The sequence below is a fragment of the Silurus aristotelis genome (assembly GCF_946808225.1).
Source record: "Silurus aristotelis genome assembly, chromosome: 17".
Lineage (NCBI taxonomy): Eukaryota > Metazoa > Chordata > Actinopteri > Siluriformes > Siluridae > Silurus > Silurus aristotelis.
This window is the reverse complement of record NC_139590.1, coordinates 80782-92000: the sequence shown is the minus strand read 5'-3', so window position 1 is coordinate 92000 and position 11219 is coordinate 80782. Positions and strand designations below refer to the sequence as shown.

At 42.1% G+C, this 11219-nt stretch overlaps 1 protein-coding gene across 1 annotated transcript; it reads right to left on the bottom strand.

Moving 5' to 3' along the window:
- Positions 1 to 2698: 2698 nt before the first annotated feature.
- Positions 2699 to 5302, bottom strand: LOC310740246 (ferritin, middle subunit-like). The gene is made up of 4 exons (XM_083566783.1): positions 5037 to 5302; positions 4766 to 4912; positions 3106 to 3231; positions 2699 to 3022 (listed from the first exon to the last, which is right to left on the bottom strand). The coding sequence occupies exons 1-4, from the start codon at positions 5136 to 5138 to the stop codon at positions 2867 to 2869; spliced, it is 531 nt and encodes a 176-aa protein (XP_083422909.1). The 5' UTR covers positions 5139 to 5302; the 3' UTR covers positions 2699 to 2866.
- Positions 5303 to 11219: the final 5917 nt, after the last annotated feature.

The window sequence follows — 11219 nt, the reverse complement described above, 5'->3', positions numbered from 1 at the left end:
AGGATTAAAGGCCCGAATTTCAGATCCACACACAAATTGGACATCAAGGTCTTCTTTAAGGAAACAGACACACACGCTCCACTGCACAAGGAAAGCTTTCACCACAAACATACTTACTCTTGCCTGGTGAAATCACAACTCCTTAGGTTTCATCGCATTTGTACCCAAGAACGGGACTTCATGGAAGCGACACGAAAGGCAAAAACCTGCAAGACTATTTGGTCAGAGCCAAATGTAATCCTCTACAGCAGAGAAAAACTAAACATCAGGGACAATATCTGGAACAAAAACAACACATTCAAAACAAATTCAAGTATTGAGCCTTATAGGGCATCAGTGGTAAGTCTGCATGGGGCAGATGTGGATCCCCTCCATGTTACCTGGTATGAACAAACTTCCAGGTAGGAAGCAAACCATTCCCATGCTGTTCCATGGATACAGAGACTCCTAAAGGGTAAATAAGTCTTGTGGTTGACTGTGTCAAATGCTGCTAAAAGGTCCAGGAAGATAAGCACAGATGACAGCTTGAATTGAGCAGCATGCAGTTTCTCAGAAACAGCAAAAGGGCCGTCTCTGTGGAATGTGCTGCTTAAAAACCAGACTGGTTTGGACCATGGAGGTTGTTCTGTGAGAGGTAGACAGACAGTTGGTTAAAAACAGTGCGTTCCAGAAAACTTCAACTTCCAGCTTCACGTTCATCACCCTATCAGAAACTCTCACCTTCACTACGTTCTTACTGTACTCTTTTTTTCAGGATTAGCCCTACACCTTTTCTCTTTCCATCTACACCATAATTGAACAGTTTAAACACCTCCAATGTTCCTGGTCTTACTCCCTTTCCACTTGGTCTTCTGAACACACAGCATATCTACCTTTCTCCTCTCCAACTCCCTCTCTCCCTTTACTAGTCATAGTACCAACATTTAAAGCACCAACCCAAACCTCAACTCTCTACACTTCTCCTTTTCCTGCTGCTAAACCTAACCCTAGTCTTCTTCCTCTCCTTTGGCCAACAGTAGCCCAATTTTAACCGGTACCCTGTTGGCTAATGATTCCTGTGGCGGTCATTTGGAAACCCGGGGCTCAACCGATCCGGTATGAATTTCTGATTTGTGATCACGTTTTACGCTGGATGTCCTTCATAACACAACCCTCCACATTTATCCAGGTCCAGGACACGGGTGTCCGGGGGAACTAAGAGTGCACTGACACGTGCAACCCTAATGGCTTTGTTTGCTAAAGTATAATTATAAGAAGTAAATGTCTGTCTACCTTCTTACTAAGTTCCTGCATTTATTTTAAAGTAAACAAATGAGCTTTTCCTTGATTGAAAAATTATTTTAAGGGATCGCATGGAGAGCTCTAGAAGGTATGCGAGTTCTCTCATGCAAGCGCAATGTACACACTAGTTGGCTGTAGTCTGGCAATGCCACAGTTGTCTATCCTCAGAGCTACATCTATGGCATCGCTTTGGTATGCCAAAGCGTTTTAGGACATTTAGATGTCTAATCGGTGCTTCTAAAGTTCCTCCTCTGTCAAGTGTAGTCCAAAAAAATCATAGCTTAGCTGCTGAACATGAACAGCTTACATATCCAAGGTCCATGTTATTCAATTTAAATTTTATTTGAGAGTACTTTTGACGATTAACATTGTCAAAAGCACCTTTACAGAGAAAAAGGTTATGAAGTTGAATAAGTCATAAGTTTAGTGTATATAAGTTTGTTCTAGAGGTCAACCGAAGGATTTTACAGATTAATTTATTAATTTCCATTAATAAATATATACTGGATAAAACCATGAACACTCTAGGTAAGGCAATACTGCACATTGTTAAAAAAAAGTTTAAAAACAGTACTAAATCATGAAAATGTGCTAAATAAAATATATTAAATATTGGAGAAAAAAAAAAAAAATCATGCATTATAGCAAAAACTACAAATAAAGTTACATCCAAAATGCATTAAAAAGAACTGTTAGTCTGAAAGTCCCGTTAAAGAACTAAGCAAATCACATAACATGGTTCATTTCCAGTTTTATTTTAATGTTTAAAGTTGTTACGCCTTAATTTATAATGGAGAAAACAAAGTTGATGTGCATGGTGTTCAGTGAGTTAGCTCCTCTTGGCTTCATAAAGCATGCCCACAAACTTGGTGTCTAGTGGCTGCTCTCATACAGTAGAAAAGACAGTAGACCTTCTCAGTCACTCCAATGCAAACAAATATTGCAGATGGGCGATAGTTCCAGCAATCAACTATTGGTGCCAATGTATTGACAAAACCAATGAATCAGTCGACCTCTAGTTTGTGGTATCTCTCTAATGAGCGAGCCGGTGACAAAGCAAAACCTCAGAGATGCCATTAAGAAGAAACCCTGGAGAGGAACCACATTGGAAAAGGAATCCATCCTCATCTATGTACAGATTCATGTGTAATGCAGGTATTAAATATTTTATCTTGAAAAATAGGGTTAGAATTGTGTAGATACAATTTAAAATTAGAATACTGATTTTATCTGAGATGTGTTACTCATTTAGAACATATTACTAAGATGATTTTAATAGCTTTCATCTATACAATACTCAGTAGAACCTCAGGGTCAGTAAAATGGGTAGGGAGTGGAGGTTATTATAATTATGCACAATTAGGATAAGGGAACGCACTCCATAAATATGTAAATCAAGGAAAAAACTGCCTCAAGCTTAAAATATTTCTTTACGGTTTAATTATAAATTCTCCACATTAGAACAAGAAATGACAGAACAGACATTAAACTACAGTATTTATTTTCATCTGCAAACCAAAAAACACTACTGCACATTTACTCTGGTTTAATGATGGAGGTTCTTTTGATTAGTGTGAAGGCAGTTCTAACTCTTTTCTCCCAGGGTGTGTTTATCAAACAGGTACTCGGCCATACGGTTGTTGGCAGCATCCATCTTGGTGAGGTTGGTAACATGGTCACCCAGTTTCTTTATTGCCTCCACCTGTTCGTTTAGGTAGTGGGACTCCAGGAAGTCACACAGCTGATGGGCAACAAAGGAACAAAGTGTAAGAAATAATTACAGCAATTTCATCCTGATATTTTCCATCAGCAATTATAACTCACATGAGGATCTCCTTTATCAGTGGCAAGTTTTTGCAGGTCGAGCAAAGTCTGGTTTACGGTCTTCTCCAGCTGCAGAGCGCACTGCATGGCCTCCAGTCCACTGCCCCACTCATTACGCTCTGGTTTCTTAAAGCGCATGCAAACAAATTCCCCATTGTGTTTAATCCGAATATACACTTTTATTCACAGTTTTGCAGAAAAAGAGGAACACGATTTAACAATTTCATCTCAAACATTAAACAATGGTCTCGTTTTATTTACACGTTTTTCAAAACTTAAATATAAAGTTAAATATCATTCAGAAACTAAGTTCTATGCACTAAGTTTCTCATGTGAACTTTGACTTCTGATTGGAAGGTTGAGAATTAGAGCTCAACACTTACAAGATGCCACTGTTGGGCCCTTGAGCAATGCCCAATACTGTTACATGTGCAAAAACTAAATACAACACGTAACATTTTATATAACATTTCAAGAGACTTCAAACCCAGAATAAAATCTTAGGTCAGGGGTCAGCAACCTGCAGCTCTTTAGCCTCCCTGCAGCCTTGCAAAAAGATGGAGATGTAAAAGTATATTGGTTAAACAGTGAGCAGTGTTTCAAATGAAACAACCCTTATCTTGGAGTTCAAGGCATCATTAAAAGCAATCATTTAGGCATCATTTAATATTTTGTCGATCAAACCATAAGTCACTTACTGTCTACTACCTGCACCCTGACCCACGAGTAGCTGATATTGAGGTCCAGAGCTTGTAAGCTTTATATGAATAAATCTTGAAGAAAAGTCTATTTTTAAAAAAATATATAAAATGTGTTTTGTGTATCTGTCCCACACCGTCGTTGTCTTATGTTGTGTGATGAGACAAAGTTCCTCCAGAACCCTGGTGCTACATGTCACTGTGTACTGCATCAGCTATAGATGGTTGAAATGACAATAAAAGCTTTTTGACTTGACAACTTTAAATCTGCAGTTACCCATTTATTTGTTTTAACTGCAAACAATGAAGGCCTGCCAGCATGTTTGCTATGTAGTAAGAAATTGGCAAACAACAAAAATTACCATAAATCCAATAAATCCACATGAAGCACACCCTATTTGCTGAGAAATACCCAGCTGGAAATTAATTGAAATACAAATTACACTAGTACCACCTAGTGGTAAAAAACAGGGTTGCATTCCAAACATTAAGCAACTGAAAATAATCATTCGATCTAAACAGGTAAAATTTGATGTAGATTTGTTAGAATGAAAACCTGCACCCACACCAGCCTATTGTAGAAAATAAAAAAAGGGTTTAATTTAAAAAGGTTTAGTCTTTTGCAGCTGCAAGGAAATTATATTTGTTGGGAGAGGGGCCAAATGGCTCTTTTTGTCATATAGGTTGCAGCCCACTATTAAAGGTGGTGCATGTTTTATGAGTAGTTCACTGTGTTAATTAACTATTCACCCTTAAATAAGTCAAACACCCCTATTCTTCTGCGCTCTTCAATTACTTCACGCGTTGGCGCTTTCAAATGACGTCACAGACACAACTTATAATTCTTACAATACACAATTTTACATCCTGCTGATCCTATAACATGTAACAATGCACTGATACAAAGTAACAATGCAGTGTGTATAAAATCCTAGTGTATAAATAATAAAGGTGTAAATAACCTTGACGTCCTGGAGGAAAATGCGGCCGCCTCTCTTGTTCTGGAAGGACATAAGCTTCTCCGCGTGCTCGCGCTCCTCATGACTGTTCTCTTTGAAGAAATGCGCGAACCCCTCGAGCGCGACATCATCGCGAGTAAAGTAGTAGGCCTGTGGGAAAAGAGTCCTAATGTCAAACACCGGAAATACAAAGGAACACTAACCCACCTCATTCCCAGTCAGTCAGCTGTCCACCTCAAACCCCAGCACATTTTACACCCTCGGAGCTTCTCACCATGGACGTGTAGGTGTAGGACGCGTAAAGCTCCATGTTGATCATCTTGTTAATGGCGGCCTCGCAGTCGCGGTGGTAGTTCTGACGAATCTGACTCTCCATTTCGGCTGGTTTGATCGTTTTCTTATCAAAACGTACAAAAACAGAAATTTAGAAGTCAAAATCTGGAATGTTTAAGCAGGAAAGAAGAAGTTCCGTTCAATCACTGTTGAAGCAAGACTCTCCTTTCAGAACTCTTTTCGGATCTGTCAATGAAGCCGAGCGCTTCCCTATTTATAGTTACTGTGGCAGCGCGCCGTGTACGCCACCAGCCATCAGCCAATCAAAGAAAAGAGATTGACCATGCAGTAGGCGGGGAAAAGTCAGACTGGCCAATCACAACCAACAATTTCTGACGCAGGAGGCCAGGTGATGTTTTTACCTGAGCGAATGGTGACGCAGCAGTTTTCCATCCCAGCTGTTTTATTACACACAATAAATCAATCCAATAACCACATTTTCATAAGGATTAAAGAAACTGCATTATTATTATTATTATTATTATTATTATTATTATTATTATTATTATTATTATTATTATTATATTATTATTTAAATATGTTAATATATAAAAATTAAGAAAACATCTATTACTCATAATAAATCATATCAATGAGGAACTAATTAAAATATAGTATTTATTGTTTGTTTATGTTTGATACTGCAGTTTTCTATTCTAAATCTGAAATAATTATTAATACAAATTATTATTATATATTTTATATATAATAATGATGAAATGTAGTGAGTGTGTGTGTAAAAAACCCCTGAGACACTGACGGTGTAAAATAACCCTTGATAAAAAATTCTGATTCAGCATTACAGTCTGACTTACAAGTAAAGCATGATGCATGCATGATCTTTAAAATAACCTTTCAATGGACATTCATATATAATGTAAATCACAATTTTTATTTTATTTTATTAACTATAGATTTTATTTGAACTACTACATCAGTAACATGCTTGTGTTTTGATGAGTCTCAGCAGTTTAAAATGTAGATCAGTTTGTCTGAAACAACACAGCTATAATACACACACACACACACACACACACACACACACACACACACACACACACACCCTGACACACACACACACGCACACACACACACATACACACGCACACACGCACACACACACACCCTGACACACGCACACACGCACAGACACATACACACACACACACACACACACCCTGACACACACACACACGCACACACGCACACACGCACACACACACACACATACACACGCACACACGCACACACGCACACCCTGACACACACACACACACACACACACACACACACATTGGTTTTACAAGTTTGCAGTCATTTTGTGTTGGTACAGTAAAGGTGTTGTCTTGGATGTGAGACATTTTCCCTTGTAAATAATAAATGAATGTTCATGTTACAGAGGAATTATCCAATATTCTAATGGTGTGAAATACTTGACTCATTGTGACTCTGCAATATAAAAGACATCAGATATCCACAAAGTACCAAGCAGTCACTGTGCATGTTTGTGGACAACATGGTCTTTCACTTCTATAGCGGCAACCTATAGCCACTGAGAGACTAAGCAGCAGGACAAACTCTGTGACACGTTTCGTTTCTCAGCATTTAAAACCATGTAGATTTATTGATGTTAGGTTGAATAAAATCCATCAGAGAAAAACACTTGAAATTGTAGACCCGTTGAGAATTATTAAAACGGTCAACAGAAAGAAAGCATTCCCACCAACTCCAACTCACCCCCTCTCTATGCACTCACTAACAACAGGGCAACACTAATCACTTAAATACCCACTTACACCTGTGCGACCAACATATCCGTAAATGCATACAAAAAATAAATAAATAAATAAATAAAAGACATGCATTTTCTGCACTTACACCTTCCATTGTGCAGAATCAACCAGTGCATGTGCAGTAAATACAGCTGGACAGCAGTGGCTTCACATTTTACAATGTTTATACATACTCTCAGAGATTATCCCCCTCGACCCAACTGGCTCACAGTGCTGCAGTGCATGCCTGTAAAGTAACTCGCAGGTATGCACTTGATTCAGTCTTTGTCATTTTACTGAGCAAATTTGTTCATTGGTTAATGTTTTTTTATTGCACGGTTTTGACGTTGTTTCTGGTTTCTCATTCTCATATGTCCTTACACTGTTGTTTGCCAATTGTCCAACCTTAGCCTGATTTACATTGTGATTTATGCATGCTGATTTGGATTTGTTTGCCCGATTATATAACAAAATTATCTTATTGTACATTCCATGCAAGCATGATAGATTACCTTCCCCAGATTGTTTGTATTGTCAGCCAGCAGCACTCGCACTTCCGGGGTTTTCATTTCCCTTTTAGAGACAGCGCCATCTTGCAACCACCATCTTCCTGCAGTATAGAGAGACTCCTATTAATCATGTTCCCTACCAGATTGTCTCGTCAGCTACCTGCTTTTTCGAAACCTTCCAGCCCTTGTTTTCCCTCTCAGATATCTAAGTTTTGGTTTTGGATCTTCCGGTTTTCTTGGACTCGCGACATCATAGATCCAACGCCAACTTCTCCATGACAGAGCCTTTAAACATTTGTAGTGGTCCAATGTCCAAACTCTATATGAAGTGGAATCCAAATAGTGCTGGTACGTCTCTAGATGGTTCTGGATGTTTGCCGGCATTTACCTCTTTGAGCACATAGCCTGTGAACTGACCACACAATGACATACAATTCTCAATCAAAAGTAGACCACTTTCTTTCCGAAGCATGTTGCTGCCGTACGCAATACATACTCTAGTCCTTCCACTCGTTGTGAAAGAACAGATCCCACAGAATGAAGAGAAGCATCTGTGTAAAGAAGAAAAGGGATTGAAAAAACTGGAAATGCCACAATTAGTGATGAACTCAATGTCTGTTTCAGTACATTGAAAGCTTCATGTGCTTCTATTGACCACGAGAATGACACTTCTTTGTGCATGAGGTGATACAAGGGTTCAGCTGTGCATGCAAAGTGTCTAATAAATCGATGATAATACAAACACAGACAGAGAAAAGTCCTGACCTGTGTGGCTGATGTTGGGATTGGCCATGTCTTTACCTTGTCTATGTTAGATGGGTCTGGTTCAACACTGGCTCTGGAAACATGGTGGCCCAGGAACGCAACAGAGGAGCATGCTAGATCGCATTTGGATGGCTTAAGTTTAAGTCCAGCCATGCAAAATCACTGAAAGACTTCACGCAAGTGCTAAAGGTGCTGTGGGAAATCAGCACTGTAGATGATAATATCATCTAAGTAGATCAAGCAAATGCTCCAGTGCAGACCCCAAAGTACAAGTTCCATTAGGCACTGGAAACTGGGCAGTGCAGTAGAGATCTTAGAGACGTCTGTATTCGACACAGAATCGGTGTGTGCCATCTTTTTTCCGAACAAGCACAACCGGAGCTGACCATAGATAATAAGACTCCTCAATGATGTTATGGTCTAAGAGCTTCGACACTTCTTGTTGCAGTATAGCCTGAGTAGCTGGTGATGATCTATTTGGGCACAGTTTGATCGGAGCGGCACCACCCTTGTCAATACTATGTGTAAGCAATTTAGTTTTGCCACAGTTATGAGAACGGGAACTAAAAATTCTAGCGAACGCTGACCTAATGGGCATCCAGCATCAAGAGAGACAGAGTCATCAGTCGAGTTAACCCTAACCATACCCCTCCCCTGTTGAACTGTGGTTAGTATTCGAGCTACACCTAAAGTCACAACTGGAGGAGGCTGAGGTTCCAGTATACCCTCATATGTGTCCGTGAAAGGATTTGCTACACCATTATCTTTGAGAGAGAGACTGGGATTGCAATCTCAAACATGGGTGAGACAGTCACCTGAGCAACAGTGACTGCAGAACTTTGTACTGGAATCAGTGAACTTTGGTCGATATCCACCTGCCACAAAACAACCTGCATCCTTCAATACGCAGATGACATCCTTGTTACAGGACTGACTGAGCAGGACTCCCACAAAGTGTCAGTGGTCATCTGCAATGTCCTGGCTCAGGCTGGATTTGAAGCTTCACAACAGAAACTACAGTTGGTGAAGTGAAAGGTCTCATATCTGATCCATGTGATCTCAGAAGGCCAACGTAAGATATCACAGGACCAAGTAAGCTTGTGACTAGTTTTTTAAGACCCCAGACTGTGAAACAGATGCAGAGCTTCTTGGGACTGATGAACTACTGCCAAGCATGGATTCCTGACTGCGCACGCCATGAAAGTTTGCGTAATGCTATTGATCACAAAGCTCCTCCATCACATCTCATTCTGTGGACTGAAAGTTTTCTGCCCTTAAGAAGGCTACAGTCTTCTTCAGCTTTAGGTCTTCCAAATTATGCTAAGCCTTTTCACCTTTATGTGCACGAATGTGGTGGTACGGCTGTGGGGATTCTGGCCCAGGAACACAGTGACAGATGTCGCCCTGTTGCGTATCTTTCCAAATCTTTAGACAACATAGCACAAGGGATGCCCTCGTGCTTGCGTGCAGTGGCTGCTGCTCTGATGGTCTAGGATGCTGAGAAAATGTTTAGAGGCTGAGCGACGCCCTCAGCGCTATTTAGAGGCGGAGCAACGTCTGTGGCAGTGATCTGGAGCGAAATGATGTCTTTAGCGGAGACCAGGGATGGAGCAGCGTCCTCGGCGAGGGTCGGAGACAGAGACTTGAAGCTGAGCAGCACCCTCGGCGGGAACTGGAGCTGAGCTGCACTCTCGGCAGAAAACACTGGAGCGGAGCGGCACCCTCGGCGGAACACTGGAGCGGAGCGGCACCCTCGGCGGGACTCTGAAGCAGATATTACCAATATAGGGTCCTTACCTTTGGCCTAGCACTCTCGGCACGCACCTTCACAAAGTGCATGAACGCGGCTCTAGCCCCACTATGGCTTCAGGGCATCCGCATTCCAAACTATATCGAGGATTGGTTGGTACTAGCTTGATCAGAGCTTCAGGTGCAGAAGAAGAGTGTGCTTTCTCCGTTGCAGAGAACCACCTTCTTGGGCGTGGTGTGGGACTCAACCATGCTTCGGGGGCAGAATTGTCTCCTGCCCGGATTGCAGCCATTCTCACAGCAGTCGGGAGAGTGAGAGAAGGCCAACCCCTCACTGTGAAGCTGTTCCAGAGGTTGCTGTGTCTCATGGTGGCAGCGTCCAACGTGCTTCCACTTGACATCCTCCATATGAGACCCCTATAGTGGTGGCTCAGATTCAGAGGGTTCTCCCGAGGATAACGTTACATAACGTTAGGGACAGACCAATCGTTCAGGGCACATAAACTGCCTGGAGATGATGGCTGTGCTTATGGCACCCCAACACTTCCTCTGGGACCTGAGAGGTCACCATGTGCTGGTCCGTGTGGACAACACGTCGGTGTGGTCTCGTATATGGGGGGGGGGGGGGGGGGGCCTTCGGTCTTGCCCCATGTACAGGCTGGCGCGCCGGATCCTCCTGTTATCCGAAGGGAAACTCTTCTCACTGAGAGCCGCTCACATCCTGGGCTGGTTGAATTGGAGAGCAGACGCCTTTTTGAGGCAAGAGCCGAGGCCCATAGAATGGAGGCTCCATTCCCACTCCCGAGGTGGTGGAGCAAGTATGGCAGAGATTTTACAGAGCCCAGATAGATCTGTTTGCGACCTCGCACTGTCCCCTCTGGTTCTCTCTTTCTCACCCAGTTCCATTGGGGCTGGAGGCAATGGTGCAGACATGGCCGAGGCGTTGTCTGTACGGCTTTCCTCTCATCGTGCTGCTCCCGGGAGTTCAGGAGAGAATCTGCCAGGATGGAGTACGTCTCCTCCTGGTGGCACCCCGTTGGCCTTGCAGACCATGGTTTACGGACCTGCTGTCCCTCCTTGAGGGACCTCCTTGGGAAATTCCTCCCAGGAGAGATCTCCTCTCGCAGGCCGGGGAACCCTGGTTCACCCCTGCCCAGAGTTATGGAAGCTATGGCTAAGGACCCTGAGGAGGTGCAGTTTCTAGCGGCTGGTCTCTCTACTGAGGTAGTTGAGACCATCCTCCATTCAAGAGCTCACACACAAACACACACACACACACACACAAGATATACAGTAGGTCTATGTCATGGAAGGTATTTTTAATTTAAT

What these genes read in the sequence shown, in the direction of transcription:
- LOC310740246 (XM_083566783.1), bottom strand. Translation starts at nt 5,138, where the DNA reads ATGGAGAGTCAGATTCGTCAGAACTACCACCGCGACTGCGAGGCCGCC. An exon ending in CCTACACCTACACGTCCATG is followed by an intron (nt 4,913 to 5,036) that starts GTGAGAAGCTCC and finishes CTTTTCCCACAG; the next exon opens with GCCTACTACTTTACTCGCGA. An exon ending in TTTTCCTCCAGGACGTCAAG is followed by an intron (nt 3,232 to 4,765) that starts GTTATTTACACC and finishes ATGCGCTTTAAG; the next exon opens with AAACCAGAGCGTAATGAGTG.